This window comes from Acomys minous (assembly GCF_964271855.1).
Source record: "Acomys minous genome assembly, chromosome: 3".
In the NCBI taxonomy this organism is placed as follows: Eukaryota; Metazoa; Chordata; class Mammalia; order Rodentia; family Muridae; genus Acomys; species Acomys minous.
In genome coordinates, this window is record NC_140485.1 from 28,246,920 (window position 1) to 28,271,785 (window position 24,866).

General features: G+C 43.2%; 1 protein-coding gene across 3 annotated transcripts in view; it reads right to left on the reverse strand.

Moving 5' to 3' along the window:
• Window positions 1–2,878: 2,878 nt before the first annotated feature.
• SNAP23 (synaptosome associated protein 23) overlaps window positions 2,879–24,866 on the reverse strand; it is a 35,768-nt gene continuing 13,780 nt past the window's right edge. For all 3 annotated transcript variants that reach the window (XM_084776371.1, XM_084776370.1, XM_084776369.1), the window contains exons 2-8: window positions 19,696–19,798; window positions 19,070–19,111; window positions 18,349–18,397; window positions 17,076–17,193; window positions 9,405–9,560; window positions 7,245–7,389; window positions 2,879–4,108 (exon numbers count right to left, since the gene is read on the reverse strand). In XM_084776371.1, coding sequence (XP_084632497.1) covers window positions 4,043–4,108; window positions 7,245–7,389; window positions 9,405–9,560; window positions 17,076–17,193; window positions 18,349–18,397; window positions 19,070–19,111; window positions 19,696–19,752 — 633 coding nt within the window. In that variant the 5' untranslated portion in view covers window positions 19,753–19,798 and the 3' untranslated portion in view covers window positions 2,879–4,042. The remainder of the gene's footprint in view (window positions 4,109–7,244; window positions 7,390–9,404; window positions 9,561–17,075; window positions 17,194–18,348; window positions 18,398–19,069; window positions 19,112–19,695; window positions 19,799–24,866) is intronic.

Consider the following 24,866-nt stretch of genomic DNA (forward strand, 5'->3'; position numbering starts at 1 on the left):
GTACACATGCTTACATACACCGCAGCACAACTTTTAGCAGTTGACTTTCTTCTACCATGTAAGTCCTGCCTAGAGATCCACCTTGAGTTGTCAGGCTTAGCAGCAAGCACCCTTCCCTGCTGAGCCATATCACTGCCCCGACGCCCCATTTTGGGTAGGGTCTCACACATCCCAGGTCGTCCTCTAACTCAGGTGTAGCTGAGGATGCGCTCAAGCTCCGGCTCCTCCTACCTAGTCCTGAGACTGGAGGACCATGGCTCCACGCCTAGATGATGTGGTGATACAGAACTGAACCTACGGATTCCTTTATACTAGGCAAGCACCTCATGAACTAAGTGATTCTACATCTCAGTCCTAAAAATATGTTTTTGTTGTTTTTCGAGACAGGGTTTCTCTGCGTACTCTTTGTACTTACTTTGTAGACCAGGCTGGCCTCAACTCACAGTGCTCTGCCTTTGCCTCCCGAGGGCTGCGCCCCAATCCTAAAATTTTAATTTTAAATGTTCATCACAGAATCTCTAGAATGTAAGATGTTTAAGTTACGGGGAGAGTCATAATCCCTACGTGATAAGAAAAGATCAAGAGTTGAAGTGAGAACAAAAGAGAAACTACAACTGAAGAAAGGATGAAAGAGGGACAGCTGTGTAAGTTAAGACTCCTACTAAGACTTTGGACTTTGAGCTTTCCTGTTTACTTAGTTTGAAGTTGGGTGTAGTGACACACTTAATGTCAGACTATGTGGAGCAGAGGCAGATGGATCTCTACGGGTTTGAGGCCAGCCAGGGTTCCATGAGGAGACCCACTTAAAAATTAAAAAAGTAGGGGGCTGGAGAGATGGTTCAGTGGTTAAAGAGTGCAACCTGCTCTTCCAAAGGTCCTGAGTTCAATTCCCAGCAACCACATGGTGGCTCACAACTGTCTGTAATGTGATCTGGTGCTTTCTGGCCTGTAGGCGTACATGCGGGTAAAATACTGTATAAATAGTAAATAAATCTTAAAAAATATATATGGGGAGCCAGGCATGGTGGTGCACACCTTTAATCCCTGCACTCAGGATGGCAGAGGAAGGCTTATTACTGTGAGTTCGAGGACAGCCTGGTTTACAAAGCAAGTCCAGGACAGCTAAGACTACACAGAGAAGCCCTGTCTCAAAACAAAACAAAAAAAGGGAATGTTAGTTCTTAACTGTAGTCACAGGTATTGTGTTCCAGATCATACTACTAGAAAATTAACCAAAAATTGAGCCCAGATGACTCCAGCTTGTGTTAACTACTTGCTAGCGTATCTCAAAAATACTAGAAAAGGTAGGCATGATGGCTCAGCAGGCAAAGGTACTTGTCTCCTGCTGGGGATGAGGACTCTGCTGTTTTTCATTAAATTCACAGACAGATCTTTGACCAAAAAGAGCTCTCTCCCTTCTAGTGAAAACACCTATCACTTATGACCTTTATATCTGACAGGCACTGTTCTAAGAGTTTTGCTGGTTTATCTGGGGCTGGAGGGGGAGGGGCACTGTTTTTGTTTTTTTTAAAATACAATTTAGTTTAGGCTGGCCCACAACTCACTATGTTGGGATTACTAGTGTGGCTTCTAAGGCTGGCAATATTAGAGATTTCTGGGCATTACTGGTCTGTGTTACAGGTATGGAAACCAAGGCACAGAAATAGGCATACATTCACACAAGCCAGCAAGAGCAAAGGGGAAACTGACAATTGGTTGCTTTAATGCACATTATAACCGAATATTACTCGGATACCACCTATTAGTACTGTTCCTTTAGCCAGCCAGATCAGCATGTTATGTTTTTAAACGCTTTGAGAAAAGCACTTTGTTTGGCTTTTGAGACAGGATTTCTGTTTAACAGAACCCTAGCTGTCCTGAACTCCCTTGGTAGACCAGGCTGGCTTTGAACTCAAGAAGATCCACCTGCCTCTGCCTCCTGAGTGCTGGGATTACAGGCCTGTGTGAAAAGATAGAAAAGTTGTTTTTCAACCCTGGCCACTCGGTACCTTCGGAGATGGCCTCAGGGCTGTTCTATACTTTCCGAGAAAACCCACACCCTCATATCTGTCCTGATCACCTGACCACACACGATGCCCCGAGCTGAGCTCTTGCCCCCTCATGGATAAAATAACTAGTAACCAATCATTTTAAAGGTCAACTAACTGATCATGTTTGTACTAAGTTCTGCTTCTGTAAGAGTATTAAAGACCCAAGCTTTGCTTATTCGGGGTCTTCAGCTCAATAGAACTTGGTAGACCCTGTCGTGATGGATCAATAAAGCATCCCTTGCTGACTGCATCGGGATTGTCTCATTGGGCTCCAGGAAGTAGGACCTAGCCCTCCAGGTCTCACATGCGCCATCACTGCCTGGCTCCAATCTAGTGTTTTATACTTAGTCATACTTTAGACATTCAGTGCCTTTGCCTGACAAACTATTCATCTACATGGAGCATTTTTTGCTTGTTTCACTTAAATTTTGTCCACTTCACCATTTGAATGTTTCTGTGCTAGCTTTGTCTTCTTCAGTAAGTGACTTGTGAGTCTCATTCAGAAATACTCAGTAGTGTATTTAAGTTCAAATGACTAAGACAAGTAATGACTAAAATGGACTCAAGACAGACCACAGAAACTCTTGTAAACGTTTCTAGTAAAAATTAGAAGAGTCCAGGTGGTGGTGGTGCACGCCTTTAATCCCAGTACTCTGGAGGCAGAGGCAGGCAGATCTCTGTAGGTTTGAAGCCAGCCTGGCCTATAGAGTTAGTTCCAGGATAGCCAGAGATACACAGAGAAATCCTGTCTCGAAAAACCATAAAAGAAAAGAAAAAACAAAAGAAAGAAAGAAAGGAAAAGAAGTAACTTCAGCTTTCTACTGGAGTGCTTGATGTTTGGACATTTATTTAATTTGATAACAAAAGCCGATAAAATGATTGCCCCCCACAAATAAGTCATTGAAACATTACCTATTTGAAAGAACAATACCATTAATTACAAAATTTAATTGTAAGAATCAAGCCATGGTTATTGGTCAAACCAATCTACTTTGGTAGCTTTAAAGTATACAGATGCTAATTTTTAAACAAAGGTGACAAACTTTCCTAAAGTGTCAGCTTTCCTAACACTTCAGGATCTGCATAAACTTGATTCTGTGTGTAAGGCAGTGAGGTCATCAATAATTAACCCAAAGGCATAATTTTCCAAACAACTTTTAGTAACTAATTAATAACTTTTTAAATGTCTAAAACTACACAAAACTCAAAGCAATCTATTTTCTACCTGAGATACACTGTCAAAGTTTCCAAAAAAAAATTGAAGCCCTGCTTAGTGAGGAAGTCTCCTACTTCACACATATATGTCCATCTTTTAGAGACTAATGACAGCTTCGTGAGGTTAACAGGCCTACAGTTGGGCCATGATGTGACAATGACTCACTCTAGGAGCATGAAGGGCACTCATTGGTACAGTTCCTGCATGTGCCATATGGAGTGGGATCCAGAACCTATGTACAGATGAAAGTCACTACAGGTTCAGAAGTGAAGCTCGCTTCTGGAACACTGTCTTCTCCTTTGGAGCAGAAGCTGAAAAATAGCGATGTAGAACAAAATGCTTGTGGTAAAAGCTCCCACCCCAAGCACTAGCCTGTTTGTTTTGTTTTGTTTTTGTTTTGTTTTGTGTGACCTGTAGTTTCTTTAGTGAGTTAACAACTTCATTTCTTGTTCCGTCCTCCTGCTCTTTAACACAAAACCAAACCAAACCAACCAACCAACAACGACAAAAGCTACTTCTACGGCTGCTTCCTTCACAGCTCTTTGGCAAGGATTCTAACTCTTGAGTGCAAAAGAAGCTGAGTGAAGGCACTGGAGAGACGTACAGAAGGCAGCCTAAGCGTGTGAGCTGAGAAAGACTGTGAGGAAGCCTGGGCAAGAACCGACCCTTCAAGGACAGAAAGTAAGAAAGTAGGGAGGCGTTCCTCCTCTGCTCCTTCCTTCACAATCTTTCAAACTCTGAACAAGAAATGACGTAGAACCGAGAAACAGGCGCTTTAGCTGTCAATGAGTTTCTTTGCTCTTGTATTGGCAACATCAATACGATCCTTGTTGGTGTCGGCCTGGGAAAAAAAAAGAGAGAGAAAGAGAAATCTCAGCATTTCTTCACAAAACAAGCCTTTTAAATTGGGGTTGTGGATGTAGCTCAGTTGGTAGAGAATCTACCTAGCATGTGCTGGGCCCTAGGTTCAATTCCACAACACTGCAGAAATGTGGGCATTATGGCACATGCCTGCAATCCTAGCACTGGGAGAATAGAAGCAAGAGGACCATAAACTCAAGGTCTTCCTCAACTGCATAGTGAGTCTGAGGCCAGCCTAGGCTATATGATATTCTGTTCTAAAAATCAACAAGTTTAATTTTGGCTGAGAATATAGCTCAGGGGCAGAATATATAATTTGCAATTCTATGATTTTTTTCATTCCCAAACATGTATGCACATACATACAAAGTTTTATATACTTTGAACCTAGATACAAGCATATGCTTGTAATCTCAGCAGTCAATAGAATATGGCAAGAATATCATGAGTTGCCGGGCGTGGTGGCGCAAGCCTTTAATCCCAGCACTCGGGAGGCAGAGATAGGCGGATCGCTGTGAGTTCGAGGCCAGCCTGGACTACAAAGCGAGTCTAGGACAGCCAAGACTACACAGAGAAACCCTGTCTCGAAAAAACAAAACAAAACAAAACAAACAACAACAAAAAAAGAATATCATGAGTTTAGCCGGGCGTGGTGGCATACACCTTTAATCCCAGCACTCGGGAGGCAGAGGCAGGCGGATCACTGTGAGTTCGAGACCAGCCTGGTCTACAAAGTGAGTCCAGGATGGCCAAGGCTACACAGAGAAACTCTGTCTCAAAAAACAAAAACAAAAACAACAACAACAACAAAAATATCATGAGTTCAACGTCATCCAGGGTTACAGTCAAACTGCCTCAAAATAAAGCAAATGAAGGTGAGAATATAGCTCAGTGGTAGACTGCTTGCCTACAACACGAGGACCCATGTTCAATCACCAGTGCAACAAAAAAGAAATATAATTTTTTTACCTTTATTTATCGAGACAGGGTTTCTCTGTGTAGCCCTGGCTATCCTGGACTCACTTTGTAGACCAGGCTGTCCTGGAACTCATAGTGATTCACCTGCCTCTGCCTCCTGAGTGCTGGGATTAAAGGCATACGCCACAAACTGCTGGCAAAAAATTTTAATTAATGTATATGGGTGTTTTGCCTGCATGTATATCTGTGCACCACAGAGAAGGTGCTGGATCCCTGAGTTAGCCACTATATGGGTGCTGGGAATTGTTCCCCAGTCGTCTTGAAGGGCAACAAGTGCTGCCCTGCCCCTTGCACCTACCCCCATTTTACAGACCCACACTGCCGGGCCTGGCTTGCATATGGATATCTGGGATCCAAATGCAGGTCCTCAACTTGCATGGCAGGCACTTTACCAACTGAGCCACCTCCCCAGGCCCCTATTTACTATTTTTTTTTAGACCAGCTCCTACTGCCTGGGCTGGCCTTGAGCTTCCAGATTCAAGTGATGTTCCCACTCCCCAAGAGTGGCTGGAATTCAGGCATGCAACACCATGTCCAGCTCACTTTTGATGCAATAAGTATACAAGAATGCTTTATGGGCAAGTCCCTCATTTGAAGCTACTCTAGTTCTGACCAAAGAGGCTGAAATAACTTTGCCAAAGATCTTTGGAACAGATGTTCTGCCACCCACAGAAGCATCTAAATTAAAATGATGTGTAATCTATACCCTAAACTAGAATACAGCATTGCAAGCATCTTAGGAACCATCATTTACTTTAATGGTTTATCCTGTAAGTAGCTCTAGTGCAAGTGAGGCCAGAGAGTATCATACTCCTTAAAGCTGGAGTTATAGGCAGTTGTGAGCCTCCTGATGTGGTTGCTGAGAATGAACCTAGGTCCTCTGTAAAAGTAAATGCTCTTAATCGCTGAGCCATCTCCGCAGCCACCCATGACCATATTTTTAATGTATTCAGTCTATAAGAATAAGTCTATAGAATTGATATTTGCTGTTGAATCCTGAAATGAAACTGTAGGATCTTACTACTATGCTATCTGTGAACAAAAGTAAAAGCTAACATGTGTTCAGGAAGGAAACAAGAACATACATGCAAAGCCGGGCATGGTGGCACACGCCTTTAATCCCAACATTCAGGAGGCAGAGGCAGGCAGATTGCTGTGAGTTCCAGGCCAGCCTGGTCTACAAAGCGACTGCAGGAAAGCCAAGGCTACACAGAGAAACCCTGTCTCGAAAAACAAACAAAAAAGGACATAATGCAAAAGTTAAGAGTAGAGGCTATTCAGTACACTGTTTTGATTGGTTGGTTGGTCTTGAGGCCTTGGCAGTCCTGGGGTTCTCGATGTAGACCAGGCTGGCCTTGAATTCTCATTTACCTCTGCCTCCCCAGTGCTGAGACTACTGGTGTGTGCCACTAGAGACCCAGCTTACTCAGTATGTTCTTTTTTTGTTTTTGTTTTTGTTTTTAGAGACAGGGTTTCTCTGTGTAGCCTTGGCTGTCTTAGACTCACTTTGTAGACCAGGCTGGCCTCGAACTCACAGAGATCCACTTGCCTCTGCCTCCCAAGTGCTGAGCCTAAAGGTGCGTGCCACCACGCCCAGCTATCCAGCATATTCTTAAATTTCTTTTAAAATTAATTAATTTATTTATTTATTTATTGTGTAAGTGCACATTCATGGAGAGATCAAAGGACAACTTGTAAGAATTGGTTCTGTCTTTCTACCATTTTGATCCCAGGGATCAAAATGAAGCTGTCAGGCCTAGTGGCAGGCACCTTTACTCACTGAGCCACCACACAAGCTCTACACAATAAATTCTTAGCTTCATGTGGAAAGTTTTAAGTTAAACATCATTCCAAGCTGTGCCTTCACAATGAGCCAACTGTCATAAGCAAAATAGCAAAATTATCCTTTGTTTTAAAATGATGAATCTTACACAGAGAGACCCTGTCTGGAAAAAACAAAAAACAAAACAAAACAAAAAACAAATAAAATGCTGAATCTGTCACCTCACCAACAATGTCCAGAGTAAATAAATGCATTTATTGTTCTTTTCCTCAAAAGTACCTGGAACAGATGTCATCACTAAAAATTTAATTTTTTGCAGTCCTGTGGTCTTTTTTTTTTTTTTTTTTTTTGGTACCTTTTCTGTGATCCTCTGTATTTGCTGGTTTTGAGCATCAATTTCATTTCCCATATCCAGAGCCATGTTCTTTAGGTTGCCTAGGATGCTGCCCACTTGAGTCAGGTTGTCTTCCATCTCATCTTCTCTAGCATCATTTGTTATACTGTCACAAAGAGAAAGTTAAATCACAACTCAGTTACAAATAGACTGAATCTGGAATTATTATAAAAACAAGTAAGCAAAGTGATGCTCAACATTTGAGTGAAATGTAGATTACTGCTTTGGAGAAACAGTCTACACAGAAAGAAAAGAACAAAGGAAGGGAGGGAGGAAGAGAAAAGGAAAGAAGGCAACCAAGGGGACAGGCTGGCAAGATGGCTCCGCAGGTGAAGGTGCTAGCTGCACAAACCCGATGACCTGGCTTCAACTCCTGGAACCCACGTAAAGGCAGAATGAGAGAGCATCTCAACATATTGTCCTCTGACCTCCTCATACATGTTATGGCATTCATGTATACGCATGTTCACACATACACATATAACATTAAAAAAAAAAAGCCAAGCATGGTGGCACATGCCTGTAATCCTAGTACTCAGAGGGCTAAGGCACAAGGAGCAACTCAAATTGGAGGCTAGCCTGGGCTACACAGACCTTGTCTCTAAACACCAAACAGCAAAGGCCAGTTAAGGAGAATATCAGAGCCGCAGAGAAGATGATCAACACACAACTCTGGGACAGTGCTTCAGAGTGTATTTTCCAGCACAGTTAAGGCACTTGTTTATGGTAAGACATTAATTCTCACACTCCATTCCAAATCTGCTCAGTCGGGAGCTGTGAGTGGATCTAAGCAATCTGTATCTTTCATTTTAAAAGTTTCCTCTTCAGTCCAAATCTCAGTATATGTCCAGGATGGCCTAGAATTCATTTGTTTCCCAGACTGCCCTTAATTTGACAATTCTCCCTCCCCGTCCTTCACGAGCTAGGATTACCAGGAAAGCAGCTTGGTTTTTTTTTGTTTCTCCACCCCAGATGGAGCCTTTCCATGCCACGTGGGCTGCCTGTAGCTCCTGGGCTAAAGCAATCCTCCTTCCTCAGTCTCTAAGCCCAAATGGATCTTTGTCTTGTTTTTTCCAAAACAGGGTTTCAGTGTATAGCCCTACCTGCCCTGGAACTCAATCTGTGGACCAGACTGGCTTCAAACTCATAGAAATTCACTTCTCAAGTGCTGGGATTAAAGGTGTATGCCACCACTGCCTGGCTTGTTTTGTTTTTTAACTTTTACATTTATTTACTTGTAGTGTTTGTGCACGTCATAACACATGTTTGGAGATCAGAAGAAAATTTATGGGAGCCAGTTCTTTTTTTTTTTTTTCAGATAGGGTTTCCCTGTGTAGCCTTGACTGTCCTGGACTCACTTTGTAGACCAGGCTGGCCTCGAACTCACAGAGATCCACCAGCACCCAACCAGTTCTCTCTTTTTATCATATGGGAACTTGGAATTAAATTCAGGACAGCAGGCTTGGTGGCAAGCTCCTTTATCAACCCCCAATCTGTGTTTAATAAACCTTCAATCTATACACACTCAAACCTAAACAACTAGCACTTTAAAGTAAACTGGAAAACTATGGCCAGCAGGCATTACTAGGAGGTGGCAGAAGGTACGGATGGGGCTTGACGGCAGCCCCGTGGAAGGTATATCTTCTCTCTGCCTTTCTTGTATCCCTTTCTCACTGCTTACTGTCTGCCAACAAGCAAAAAACAATCTTCACCATATTCCCGCTGCCATGACTTTCTTCCTCAACAACCACGAACTGAACCCTTTGGAATAGAAAGCTCAAATAAACCTTCCCTTTGGAAGGAGAGAAGACAGAGGAAGATTGACAGATTGGTTACTTGTTGAGTTAGGGCTCATGGCTAGCTACAGCCTATTCCTAAAATAAGCCCTTCATTAGGAGAGGTGCAGAAACCTAAGGAAGAGGGCTGGAGAGATGGCTCAGTGGTTAAGAGCACTGGCTGCTCTTCCAGAGGGCATGAGTTCAATTCCCAGCAACCACAAGGTGGCTCACAGCCATCTGAATCCCTCTTCTCATGTGCATGAAGACAGAGCACTCATATACATAAAATAAATAAATCTTTAAAAAAAAAAAAAAAGAAAGAAACTCAAGGAAGAGCTGGTACCGTTTAATGTATTCGCCGCTGGCTGCTCCTGTGCTTTGCTGAGGCTGACCATTTGTTATCCGGCCTGGTTGCTTAGATACCACATTGCTAGGGGAGTTGTCTCCACCATCTCCCCATGTTGCCTTATAGTTCTTTCCAGACTCAAAGTTCTTCGTCCTATATGCCAGGGATACAGAAAAACAAAAAGGGGAGTTAAAATTATTCGTGCTTATTACCTTGAATATGATTCTACCATTTCTGGCTAAAATAAGTTATCTGTACTATGTCCAACATCAAAAGGTGAAAGAGGGGCATCAGATAAATCTACCAACATTTAATCATTTTGCTTATTTGTCTTGGAAACAAGATCTCACTATGTAGCCCTAGCTGTGCTGGAACTTGCTTTGTAGACCAAGGTGGCCTGGAACTCAGAAAAATCTGCCTGTCTCTGCCTCTACAGTGCTGGGATTAAAGGTGTGCACCACTACCATTTAATCTTTTTTTTCCTTTCGGTTTTCCAAGACAAGGTTTCTCTGTGTTAGCCTTGCCTGTCCTGGACTCGCTTTGTAGATCAGGCCGGCCTCGAACTCACAGCGATCCTCCTGTCTCTGCCTCCCGAGTGCTGGGATTAAAGGCTTCTACCACCAAGCCCGGCTTAGGCTGGCCAACTTTTGGCCCTCCTCTTGCTTCTACTTCCTAAGTGTTGGGACTACAGGTTTATGCCACCTCACTTTGGGTTATGTGACTTTTTTTTTTGGTTATGTGACTTTTAAATGGATATTTCAAACTGTCTTTTACTGATTATTTTGTTACAGTCAAGATTTTATCTAATCTTGCCGGGCGTGGTGGCGCACGCCTTTAATCCCAGCACTCAGGAGGAAGAGGCAGGTGGATTGCTGTGAGTTCGAGGCCAGCCTGGTCTACAGACTGTTCCAGGACAGCCAAGGATACACAAAGAAACCCCGTCTCAAAAACCAACCAACCAACCAAAAAGTGGTTCTTCTTTCATAAGCATATGAAGACTCAATTCTGGCAGAACCAGACTGGAGCTTATTCATTACTTCTGCAGAGAGGCACTCACTCTTAGCAGGCTTTGGTGGCACATGCCTATAATCCCAGCACTGAGGCAGCTAACGCAGAGAATCACTTGTTTGAGGCCAGCCTGGGTTATGTTGTGAGACCTCTCAAAAACTAAAAAGGAGGCAGATGATAGTGATGGAGGCCTTAATCCTAGCACTTGGGAGGCAGAGGTAGGCGGATCTGTGAGTTTGAGATAGCCTGGCCTACAGAGTGAATTTCAGGCCAGCCAAAGCTGCAGAAAAATCTTGTCTCTAAAACCCAGACCAAACCAAACCCTCCAAAAACCAACCAACCAACCAAACAAACAAACAAAACCTAAAAAGGAGGTCTATTAAGGCGTCTCAGGGAGCACAGGTGCGTGCTGCCAAGCTTGACAGCCTGAGTTCAGTTCCCAGAGTCCACATGGAGAAGGACGGTAAAAACAGTTTTTGCAAGGTGTTTTCTGGCCTTCACATGTGTGAAGGTGTGTGTGTGTGTGTGTGTGTGTGTGTGTGTGTGTGTGTGTGTACTAATTTATTTATACAGGGTACTCCAAAGGCATAATTTATATATTAAAATATTGGTTGATTGATTGGGGGTACACATCAGTACAAAATGTGTGTAGAGCACACAGAGGACAACTGGCCTTCAGCCTTGGTGAGACAGTCTTGTCTCTGTTGCTGCTGCTGCCTGCTGACAAATTGCAGGGCAAGTCTCCACCCACCCTGATTTAGGGGAGCTGGGACTGCAGATACACACCAGTATATTGAACTTATACTTGCTTCCAGGGGTAGAAATTAAGTTGTGGGGCTTGGGCAGCAAGCACTTTTATCTATTGAGCCGTCTGGTGGACGCTTTTTAAAAAAACATATAAATACCAAAAGCTAGTTCTCAAAGCACTTTTCTTAGTTCCATCATAAGTTCTCATAATTTTTTTACACATATTTATATTATTATTTTTGTCAACCAGTCAATTGGCTGTGTTAAATCTTTCCTGGAACAAGGTGAGATATCTAATTTTTTAAAAAAGATTTATTTACTTAATGTATGAATGTGCATGTACACTTGGCAGTCCAGAAGAGGGCATCAGATCACATTACAGATGGTTGTGAGCCGCCATGTGGTTGCTGGGAATTGAATTCAAGACCTATGGAGGAGCAGTCAGTGCTCTTAACCACTGAGCCATCTCTCCAGCCCAAGAGATATCTAATTTTTAAATTAATATTTTCATGTAATTATCTGTTAATGTAGTGAACAATTTTGTCACATATACTTTGTTAACATATAGGTTCCAGACAAAACTCTAAAGCAGAGTAATAATATACAAAATAAGCAATAATCCTCAATATTCTTTTATCCGAGTAAGTGGCATCTGGGCTTTTGTACATTTGTGGTGAGGGCAATAACCCCAGGACCTCAAGAGTCCTAGCACCCTGCCACTGAGCCACAACTCTCAGCACAACAGCCATTAGTATCAGCTGAGGTAATATAAGGGTTTTTATTAGGATACCAGATTGCAGAACAGATGGGAGAGAGTGACTAATAAAACCCAAGCACAGTGGCATGCCTGCAAACCCTGCACTCTAGAGACTGTCATTTATCTCAAAAGCAAAAATAAACCAAACCCAAAAGTGACTAATGAGATTTTTTACCTTAAAAAAAAAAAAAGGCAGTATTTCAAAATTTTCTTTGTTGTTTTTAAATAGCTCTGGCTCTCCTGGAACTCGATATGTAGACCAGGCTGACCTTGAACTCAGAGATCCATTTGCCCCTGCCTCCCTAGGGCTGGGATTAAAAAAAAAAAAAAAGCCACCATGCCTGACACATTTAAAACTGATATCCCACCCTATTCTAAATAGGACTTATGATGACTAGTTTGACAATTTGTTGATTTGATGGTGGCCTAAATCAAGGGAAATTAAAATGCAGAGAAGCAGTATTTCAATAGGCACACTCTTCAGAAACCGGAATGTATGAGGAGATCTGATGGAGAGGACAGGCATCAAATTTCTGTGGCTGGAGCGATGCGGTCCCCTGAACCCCCTACCTTTAGAAGAACCAGACTGTAGCCCCTGACTGCTAAGGGCAAGCGTTTTATGCTCGAGGGGTGCAGGGTGCTTCTGCTTTGCTAACTAATGTTACTGAGCAAAAACGTAAGGTTTTGGTGCATTAGTCTTAACAAAGGAAGAACCTTTTGTTAAGTCCACCTTTTGTCAGACAGTACCCATCACATTACACACAACACAGATTTAAGACACCTCCCATCACTCACAAAATCCATGCGCATGCACAGAAAAGCCATCTGAAGCATCACCTTTGGGCAGCAGGTTAGCAGCTCAGCCTGTATCTCAAGACTGCAGCTTAAAAATCCCTTTGATCAGCTACTGAGCCCGGCTTTTGATGTTAGATCTTCGTTTTTAGTAAGCAAGAAAGGAAGAGATTAAGTGAGAGAATGAGATGCAGACACAGTACATGTCAATCAAACAGAACAGGAACAGGTTTAGAGCTTTAAACACACGATGCATTCAAATGCCTGCCTGGTTTCAAAGAAACAACCACCACTTGAGAATCTAGATAAAAAGAAAAACAAGAAAACAATTTAAACAATTGCATACTTCATTTTTCCTGAGCATGTCCAAGGGATAATTTCCTCACTAAAATTCTAAAGTTTCTTATGAGCAGAAAGTACTAGCTGGCAGCACTGAGGTTCCCTCAATCCTGCTTGGTGGCTGTACTTCACGTGCCAGGCCCTGAGTAGGACCAAAAAAGTACACTTAAAGTAATAGCTTTAGCTGCAGTTACAACTTTTAGCACAACTAATCCGGCCATTATGAAACAAAGTAAGCAAAAAGTAACTCTTGTCTTCCAAAGTATTCGGGTAGGTAAACAATTCCGGAGGAGAGAAGGGGAAGGGAGGGAAGAGGAGGAAAGGAGAGAGAATGGGGGAGGAAGGGAGGGAAGAACATATGAGTCCAAGTTGTTAACCACTGGGCTAGTAGTACTGCGGGAATGAATCTGAGACTCACAGAACAAAGAGGTCTAAGATGCTGTGTGAGTTCGAGGCCAGCCTGGTCTACAAAGCCTGTCCAGGACAGCCAAGGCTACACAGGGAGACCCTGTCTCGGAAAAACCAAAAAATAAGAAAACAACAACAACAAAAAGATGCTGTGTGTGTGTGTGTGTGTGTGTGTGTGTGTGTGTGTGTGTGTGTGTATGTGTGTGTGTGTGAGATGTTATCGCTGGCTAGGTCTGACACTGACTGAGAGGTAAGGCCGGGAAGATCTAGACAGTGGAGGGAATGGAGACAGCTGAGGATGAGTGACATAACAGCAGCCAAGTCTCAATGGTGTAAAGACACAGGAAGACAAAAATGCTCCCCTGGACTCTTCGAACTGGGCGCTGCTCTCTGTTCTGTCACAGCCATCCTCGGCTCCAGTTGCTAAGGAATGCTTTCTCTCCAGCCACTGAGAAAGACTTCTGCCAATGTGAGAGGTAAAGCCTATTGCAGGACCATGTTCTACCTTCTCTCCCCATGTTCAAGAAAAGCTTGCCTACACATGGCAGGAACACACAGAAATAAATAAATAAACACACCCACTGCTCTACCACCCATGTTCTCTCATCTTGACCTTTTTAGAATTTATTGCTGTTCTGTTTATTAATCTAAAATTTAGAAAGAATCTTGTTCTAGATTTGAAGAGGAGTCTTTCTCTGTTGTTGTTAAATTATCTGTATTGTCTAATAATGTTTATTATCAGGCCTATACTTATTATTATTATGGCTGTAGAACCCACTAGCAATCAACCAAGACATTGACGCCTGTTATATTTTAAAATAGCCTTTAGTTAACCTGGGGCAGGGCAGATATTAATACTCTAAACAGCTTCCCACAGTGCCCCAATCCCATGCCATCTGCTTTTAATAATTTCTATCAAGCTACCTCCCATCCATAATCCCAAATACTTGCTAATGTTCTTCATCTGGGTCAAATCTCCACCCATGCCAGCCACGTGCTTCTCTTCTACCTAACCCATGGCGGCCTCCTTCTCTCTTTTCTTCTCTGGTCTCCTTTCTTCTTCCCAAGACTCTCTCTCTCCCCAAGCCCAGGAACCTTAGCCATGTCGATCCCATTGGCCCTGCCCAGGTGTGACGGCTTTTTATTAATTAGCATCAAAATACATCAGACCAACCCCAACATTTCTCCTTGTTCAAAGAAGTTCATCTACTTTCTCTTTACTGGTACATGGAACATACGAGACAGGAACAGAAGCTTGTAAAACATGCCTGAGAGTTTGACTCACACTATGTAGGCACTTAGAATTTGTTTGCTTAAATCAATCTGCTAAACCTGGTAGACACATCATAGTTTTTATTGCTATTGTTGTTAGGGGTTTCTGTTGACTTTGTAGACACGTGGCCCAGACTGACCTTGAACTTGGTATGTAGCAGAGGAAGAGGATGACCCTGAGGGCTAGTATTATAGGCATGAACTACCATTCTCAAACCCAGGGCTTTATTCCTTGCTGGGCAAACAGCAAGTTGGTACCAAATGAGTTAGGTCCCCAGCCCCAGTCACAGCTTTTAAACTATAAATGTTCAGAGTCAACCAAATTCTAACAGGTCAATGGGCTTGTATTAAAGCTCAGAAGAACGCTGTCAATTCCTAACTCCTCAAGGCAAAACAAAACCAGTAGTTGACCAACAAGCAACTTAATCCTTTTATTTAGTGGAAACTACACAGAAGGGACTGGAAAGATGGCCCAGGGGTTAAGAGCACTGGCTGCTCCTCTAGAGGATCTGGGCAATTCCCAACACTTACATGGCAGCTCACAAACTTCTTTAACTCCAGTTCCAGGGATCTGATACATTTTTCTGGTCTCTGTGGACACCACACACACACATGGTACACTGACATCAAGCAGGCAAAACACCCATAACCAGAAAAAAAATTTTAAAGTTGGAAAGAAAAATATTTTAACATAAAAACACTTATCTGAGAGCTGGGGACACGGCTCAGCAGTTCAAGGTGTGTGCTGTGCAAGACGAGGACCTGAGTGCAAATCCCTAGAACTCGCGTTAGAAACAGAGGTATACGTCCCTGAAACTATGTAAGCAAAAGAAACTTAACTCACGTGAAGGTAAACTCTGGGATTACACACACCTGGGACAACTAGCCAGAAGTACTGTTTATGAAGCTCTGTTACTTAATCTCTAGACACACATCTCAACTAAGAGTAAAGTTCAAAGAAGAACTCCCAACGGAAGATTAATGGTTAACTGCCTCATCTAAACTTCACATTATCTGAATATGTATTATTAGTCAAAAATCAGGGAGCTTAACCTAATCCAAGAGTAAGAAGAGAATACAAATTTCCACAATGGAATTAAAAAAAAAAAGAGTGACTGGGCATGCTGATACACACCTTTAATGCCAGCACTAGGGAGGCAGAAGCAGGCAGATCTCTGAGTTCAAGGCCGGCCTGGTCTATATAGAGTTCCAGGCCAACCAGGGCTACATACTGAGAGCCTGTCTCAAGGAAGTAAAAAACAAAACAAAATGAGTGTTTTCTGTCAAGTCTCTTGTGTCAAGAGCAATTTCATACCATATAGTATGAAATCTTCTCTGTCTACTAGAGATGCCTTGTGATGTTCTAAGTATCAGCTTGCTACTTAGAATCACCTGAGAACCTCAACTGAGGAACTACCCAGGACTGTGGCCTGTGACCATGCCTGTGGGCAGCACCACTGCCTAGGCAGGGGGCAGGAGACTGGGTGAGAACAAGCACACAGCATGAAGCACTCCTTCCTCTGTTCTGGGATAAGATGTGGCTAGCTGCTTCAAGTTCCCTCCTTGACCTCCCTTCCGTGATAGAGTATAACCTGGAACTGTAGTCCAAATGAACCCTTTCCCCTACGCTCTTTTGCTCAGGCTGTGTTATCACACCAATGAAGCTGGGACACACCATGCATCATCAGTCTTCTTTGATTCTCCCCCTTTCAGGCTTCAAATGCAACCAACTGATTTAAAGTGAATTCCTATTGACTTATAATTTCACCTCTAATCTCACTGCTAAAGTCTTATCTCAAAGACCTAAATAATGAATACTTTCAACCAGCCTCCTGGTCCACAGTCAAGTGGACCCAATCTATCAACTTAATGCGGAGCTCAGTTCAACTCCCTTTCCTCCCAAGTTTTATTTTTGTCTGTTTGTTTTCTGGTGCTAGGGGCCCCCCACTTAGCCTTATCCCCAGACCCTTTCCTCCACCTTCGTCCAAATCCCTGCCTCTTCTGTAGGGTACCATCTACTCACACCTGTCTGTCCGCCTTAGCAGACACCACACCACCTAACACATTGTCTTTTGAAGAAGTCCACTCTTTACTCCTTGAATGTGAAACACAAATGCCTTCGGTTCTACACCATCCAGATGTTTACACTTTCCAGTCTTTTTGTATGCAGATTGAAACTGAGGTTTCTTATATAGTCAATTTAGCCGTGGTTTTCTATGACAAAGTTGCTAATTTAGGCCCAGGTATCCAGGTACACTTCTGACTTTTATTTTGGGGTATGGAGTAGGCATGGGTAGTCTCATGTGCTGATTTATTTTTTAAAAGGTCTTGATTTATCAACTTACCTATTACAAGGGCAGACGCAGAGGCCACAGCACTTGTTGAGTTCTGTTAACGTCTTCTCTGCCTCTCTCATGTCTTTATTTATTTGGTCCATGCCTTCTTCTATGCGATTTAGTTGCTCTAAGAATAAGTTGTGGTGTTACATTCACAGATGTCCAGTGAAAATGCCAATGTTACCCAGCAGCAAGCTGCAACCTCCACTCACCTATCACCTGCCAGTGAGAATCAGTGCCAGGGAAACAACACTGATCCCAAGGCTCCTGGAGCCACATCGTACAAAGATCTGTTCACCAACAGCATGTGAGGACTGTCCAGAAACCACTCTTGCAAGCAGACCAGATTCCCAGCCTTCCTAGCATTCAGTCACTATACTAATGAAAGCTAGGTGGGACTAACTAAGGGCAACAAAATTGGATGTTTCTAAACTCATCAGAATTTAAACCTGTTTTAGACCTTGCTGTGTGAGAATGATCTAAGAATGTCATGTTTAATGTTCATGTGACAAATGCACCCAATAAGCTATGCTTGCCTAACATAGACTTGTATACAGTTGGGCACTGTTGCCTCTCATCCTAATCCAGCAATGACTAGGATACTGTAATTTCAATCAAGAAAACAAAGAAATATATTACTCTTATCTTACAGAGAGAAGGTTGACTTTTTTTTTTTTAATGTATCTAAGTGCTCTATCTGCAGGTACGCCTGCATACCAAAAGAAAGCACCAAACCAAATTATAGATGGTTGTGAGCCACCATGTAGTTGCTGGGAATTGAACTCAGGACCTCTGGAAGATCAGACAGTGCTCTTAACCACTGAGACATCTCTCTAGCCCAAGAAGGTTGATTTTGTTTTTGTTTTTTGTTTTTTTTTTTTTCGAGACAAAGTTTCTCTGTGTAGTCTTGGCTGTCCTAGACTCACTTTGTAGACCAGGCCGGCCTCAAACTCACAGTGATCTGCCTGCCTCTGCCTCTCAAGTTCTAGGATAAAAGGGAAATGCTACCACACCCAGCGAAGGTTGAATTTTCTTTCTTTCTTTTTTTCTGGGTTTTTTGAGATAGGGTTTCTCTGTATAGGGTTGGCTGTCCTGGACTCACTTTGTAGACCAGGCCAGCCTGGACTCACAGAGATCTGCCTGCCTCTGCCTCCCAAGTGGTTGGGATTAAAGGGGTGCGCCACCACACCCGGCAAAGGTTGAATTTTCTAAGTGGCTGATTTATAGGGATTTTTGGCATTGTAAGTCAAATTTAGAGTTTCCTTCAATGACTTCTACTCACCGCCTTGCTCGTCCAGCATAGTAATGGTCTTGATTCCTGCATCCTGAGACTAAAAAGGGAAAAAGAAAGATAAAAATACAAGAAAGCAACCCTAAATAACAAGAAAATTTGCAAAGACTGACAAACAACAAGAAAGAATCACATGGAAAACCAAGTTCTCAAAAACTAGTGTTACAGACAGAACTTGTTGTCTCATACCAACACGCATTTTAACCCCACAGTGCACACCTTTAGTCCCAGCACTTGGGAGGCAGGGGCAGGCCGATCGCTGTGAGTTCGAGGCCAGCCTGGTCTACAAAGTGAGTCCAGGACAGCCAAGGCCACACAGAGAAACCCTCTCTCAAAAAACAATCAATCACTCTTTCTCTGTTTCTATCCTTTTTTTTCTCTCTCTCTCTCTCTCTCTCTCTCCCTCCCTCTCTCCCTCTGAGGTACTCTTTCCCCACTTTCCTTCTCCCCCTCATGCGCATTTAATAAACACCTCTATAACATATTTAAAAAAACTATCAAACAAACAAACAAAACAACAAAAAAGTAAGTCACAAGCTTGTGGTAAATTCATCTTACCTGCCAACATCCCAATGCTTTCAAAGAAACAGAAATAGCTAATTAGTGCATTGCTGGACGGTCTTCAGCAACTCCTGGTTTCCAATAACACCAACTCCAGCTAGTGCTATATCCCACCATACCTTTCTATACTCAGAGATTGAATATTTCTTACCTCAATGGCTAAACCCAGGATTCTTCTTGTACTTTCCAAAGACTAGAAAGAAATACAGAGTTATTATAACGTTCCAAAAAATACAGAAAAACAAATTAATCACAGGCTATATTTATGATGCTACTTGTTAAAACCTGTCAGCACATCCTCCTCCTTACAAGAAAGCAAAGAAAGCAGAGCACTCCCCGCTCATTTTCTTCTACTGACGCTCCTTAAGACAGACTTCAGATGGTGGGCCGTGGAGTTTCATGTGGGGAGGCAGAACTATGTCTGCTACACAAATATTAAGGAATCATTAAAGTTCAAAATTCCTGCCAGATTTGTAAGTTAAACAGTAGCTACCTTAAAGGGACCAAGAGGAAGCCAAAGTAATCTCTAAAAAGACACTCTCACTTTTCTACTGTGGAAATGGAAATAGGCTCCAGAGGCAGAGGTACTTCCCAGGAGCATGCCCACCTGAGCTCAATCCCTGGGACCACATGATGGAAGGAGAGAACTGACTCCTGGAAGCTGACTTCTGACCCCCACGGAACATGAGACAGCTCAAACACACCCATACTCACACGAAAACCAAATGAAGCAAAATGTAGTGAAAAGCAAAACAAAACAAAATAAAAAACATTCACCTCATCAGTAACCTGGTTAGCCCTTAGCTGAATTTCTTCTGGTGACAGATTATCCATGATGTTTCAAAACTCTACTGGACACAGAAGCGGAAATATGGATACTCTAGAAAAATAAGGATATACAAAAGTTAAAGCAAAAAGCATAGATTTATGGGATTTAGGAACTTACCAGGCAAGTAGGACAAAGGGGCCAGTCTTACTACCTGTCCACCTATACTGCAGAGTCAGAAACTCAGGCTAAGAGGAGACGCGGATATTTAATGCTATTAGTACAAGAACTAAGCCAAAACACAGGAGAAATACTCTTTTTGAGGCCAGCAACCATATACCTATCCTAAGTAGGCTTTAACTTGTTATGTAGCTGAGGATGACCTTGAACTTGTGATCCTTCAACCTGCCCGTCCTGTACTGGGAATACAGACATGGCTGTTTATATGCTGCTGGAGACTGAATGCTAGGGCAAGCACTCTATTAACTATGCTAGACCTCCCAGGCCCAGGTACGGTGCTCTTTCTAATAGGAAAGGGCCTTTGGCCTCAAAAAGCAAGGCAGAAATGAAATATAAACTTTGAGAGACTATTCTTGGGCCAGTGAGCTGGCTCAGTGGTTTGTAAAAGCACTTGCTATGCAGGTCTGACCACCCATGGGCACTGAGGAGGCTCAACAGATAAAGGTGCTTGCCATGCAAGCATAGTGGCTTGAGTTGGTCCTGGAAGCCATGTAAGGTAGAAAAATGCTGATACAAAGAGCTCAAAAAAGACTAGTTTTCATTATGGGTGGATTCTGCTCATCCATCCATCTATCTATCTATCTATCTATCTATCTGTCTGTCTGTCTGTCTATTTTTGTTTATGAGACAGGGTTTCTCTGTGTAGCCCTGGCTGTCCTGGACTTGCTTTGTAGACCAGGCTGGCCTTGAACTCACAGCGATCCACCTGCCTCTGTCTCCCGAGTGCTGGGATTAAAGGCGTGCGCCACCACGCCTGGCTGCTCCTCTATTTATATGGTCTGTTGTTTTAGTGAAGACACTCTGAAACTAAGCAATTATTCTTGAAGGCACAGTAACCCAGGAAGATCTTGTAAACATTTAAGGAAATAAGGCAGGTGTTAGAGTGTGATGCTCCTCACAGGTTCACGTGTTGAATGTATGGTATCCAGCAGGTAGCACAATTTGGCAGGTTCTAGACACTCTAAGGAGGTGAGCCATGGTTGGAGGAAGTAGGTCTCTGGGGTGAGGAGCACCTTGGAAGGTCATACCTGTTGCAAGTTCTCTGCTGCACTGCTGTCTAAAGCTTTGCATTACACCATGTATGTATGTGTATGTAATGTCTGTGTATGTATAAATCTGAGCATTGTATGTCAATGGCACATACACCACACTGCATGTGTGTCAGAGGGAAGTCTCAGGTGTCTGTCCTTGCCTTTCACTTTGTTTGAGACTGGATCTCTCTTTGTTCACTGATGCATGCAGATATAGACCAGGCTGCTTGGTCCAGGGATTCTCCTGTCCTCACCTCCCAGTCAGCCATAGGTGCTGGGATTGTACTTGAGCTACTCACTGCATCTGGCTTTACAGTGGTTCTGGGCATTTGAAGTCATGTTCTCATGATTGCATGGCTATCACTTGACCCACTAAACAACATCACAGCGCTATATTACATTTCTGAAAACCAATTATCAAAGCTTTTTGTCTACAATGCAGATAATACCTGGCTTGCATTCTAGATTTGCTGTCATTGCTGTTTTTGAGAAAGCATCTCATGTAGCTCAAGCTGGCCTCAAACCTGCTACGTAACTAAGGGATACTTTGAACGTCTTATCCTTCTGCCTATGGGGGTCCATAAAGAACGGCAAGTGAAGCGTCTGCAGCTCCTATGGCTCCTCGAACGATCCCAACCCCCTGCACACAGTATTCATCTGTTAGGGACTCCTAGCACAGTAGTCAAGTCTCAAAATAGGATCTTGAGGCTAGGGTGGTGACTGCCTCCCTCCTCTTTACGGAAGTCTCCTGAGGTGACCTTGGCCCCCCAACATTTCCTTGAAGCTACACCAACCTGACTGATTGCTATTGGTGCTTGAGGCTAGCATGGGAGGGTCTGAGCGGCCCTTCAATCGTAGAAAGGCTTATACGCTGCACAGTAAAGTTAGGTCTGCACCTTGAGTCTGGTCTCCAGAGTCTGATTCCTGGGATTCTTCGTGGGCTCCATCGCCACTCATCCCCATCCCCCAGTTCCTGGTCCCCTCATCGGCCTCTCCTTCCCAAGTGCTGGGATTAGAGCTGTGGACCACCATATTCAGCCCTTGGAAACTTGTGATTTTAGTAACATGTGGATAGGGACGTTGGTGGCAGAAGGTCAGGGAAGCTACTAAAACTCCTCACTCTCATTCTGAAAGCTGATTAACAAAGAATGATCAGGCACAAACGTTCCAAGTGTTTCAGCCAGAAACCAATGAATTATACTGACAAACAGAGAATCAAATTAACCAGCCAGTTGGTCACCAGCAAATCAAACTAGTAGACGACACTCTGAAGGGGACAGGCTTTCTCATCTATGTCAACACCTAACAGGATCTGACAGTACGTACTTGGGAAATAGCCAATGAATGAACAAATGAGTAAAGAAACAGTGTACACTCTCAAATGACCCGTATCCCATAACCCAGCAAGTGTGTGATATGGAATAAAACAGCCAGTTGGTCACCAGCAAATTTCTTCAGCCGGGGTGGAGAGTGTAGCTCAGTGGTAGAGCATTTATTTCACACGCACAAGGCACTGGGCTCAATCCCCTGCAATGCAATAATCAGACACTTTTTCATTTGGGTGTGTGTTGGGGATTGAATTCAGGTCCTCACACACGCTAGGCAAATGATCCACAACTCCCAGCCCTTTAAGTTATATGTGGTTGTGTATGTATATGTAGGTAAATGTGCTACATGCAATTAACTAAGATTTTTGAGCCTTAAAAGTTAAGGGGCTAGAGAGATGGCTCAGAGGTTAAGAGCAGTGTCTGTTCTTCCAAAGGTCCTGAGTTCAATTCTCAGCAACCTCATGGTGGCTCACAGCCATCTATAATGAAATCGGGTGCCCTCTTCTGACTTGCAGGCATGCATCCAGGCGAAACACTATATACTTAAATAAATAAATCTTTTAAAAAACAAACAAACAGCCGGGCGTGGTGGCGCACGCCTTTAATCCCAGCACTTGGGAGGCAGAGGCAGGTGGATCGCTGTGAGTTCGAGGCCAGCCTGGTCTACAAAGTGAGTCCAGGACAGCCAAGGCTACACAGAGAGACCCTGTCTCGAAAAACAAACAAACAAACAAACAAAAAGTTCATTTAAATAGCTCAGTGGGTAAAGGTGTTTATCCAAATCTAAGGACCTAAGTGCCACCTTTACACCAACTTGTAGAAGTGACTTCTCTAAGTTGTCCCCCAAGCTTCCACATGCGCCCTATATCAGATATGTATGCATAATGCGTGCACAGATGTACACAAATAAAAGGTTTTTACAAGCACCAGAAGTTCCAAATATAACTATATTTTTTGTATCTGTGTTCAGGCAAAATTCACATACTAAGATATATAAGTAAAATATATGGGTGTTGGATAGATGGCTCAGTGGTTAAGAGTACTGGCTGCTCTGGCAGAGGACCTGGGTTAGGGTCCCAGCACCACATGGTGGCTCACACCCATCTGGAACTCCAGTTCTAGGCCCTCGTATGTCCTCCAGCACCATGCACACACACAGCAGACATATATGCAGGCAAAACACCCCAACCCATAAATAAATAAGCTTAAAAAGAAGATATAAAGGCATTCCATGAAGTAGCAACTATTCATTCATTAAATATTAACATTAAATTGTGTGCTCAGCTGGGCGTAGTGTCACATGCCTTTAATCCTAGCACTCAGGAGGCAGAGGCAGGTGGATCACTGTGAGTTCAAGGTCAGCCTGGTCTACAAAGGGAGTCCAGGACAGCCAGGGCTACACAGTGAAACCCTATCTCGACACCCCCCCCAAAAGAAAGCATGTCCTCTATTACTTCTCTAATGGTTTAGGAACCTTTTGCTTTTTCATTCATATATGCCCCGTGCTATTATATCTGTCTGGTCAAGCGTGGTAGTATACACTCAGTTCCAGGACTCAGGAGGTGCAAACAGAAGGGTTAGAATTTGAAGATGGACTAGAAAACATAGCCAGTCCTTAGAAAGCATGAAGGAAGAGAGATGTAAGAGTTATGTTCTGCTGGATCGCTGTGAGTTCGAGTCCAGCCTGGTCTACAAAGTGAGTCCAGAATAGCCAAGCTTACACAGAGAAACCCTGTTTCAAAAAACAAAACAAAACAAAGTTATGTTCTGCTGGGTGTGGTGGTGCACACCTTTAGTCCCAGCACTGGGGAGGCAGAGGCAGACGGATGGATCTGAGTTCAAGGCCAGCCTAGTCTACAAAACAAGTCCAGGACAGCCAAGGCTAACACAGAGAAACCCTGTCTCAAAAAACAAACAACAAACAAACAGCAACAACAGAAAGAATTTTGTTCTACCCTGTCACTTCCAGATGTTTGTATGCCTTTCCTTGTCCTGCTCTTTTCTGCTCAGGTAAATTCTAGCTCCTCTGTCACTTCCTAGAGCCTCAGTCAAAGCCTATGAGGCAGCACGGTCTAAAGTCACCTATGGCTCCAATGAGTATCTCCTTAGTAGGGGACACAGGGGCAAATGACAAGAAAAATAGCACACACTCATCAATTAGCCCCTGCAAACAGTACTTCAGCCAGCTTTTCAGACAATATACTACAATTACGGAAACGCTGCAGGATAAGGAAGCCACATGTCACAAACAGAATTTTGTAATTCAATCTGGTGATTCTTGCCAACTAGAAGTCAATATTTACTACCTTGTTAGCGAAAACAAAACAAAAATCTCAAATGGGTTCAAAGAGAGGCTTGAATCTACAGCAGACTTGTTTCAAAACCAAAGACTAAAAATCCTGCCTTCTAAAAAATCAAGAGATGGGGCGAGGGGGTGGTGGAGCACGCCTTTAATCCCAGCACTCGGGAGGCAGAGGCAGGCGGATCGCTGTGAGTTCGAGGCCAGCCTGGTCTACAAAGCGAGTCCAGGACAGCCAAGGCTACACAGAGAAACCCTGTCTTGAAAAATCAAAAACAAACAAA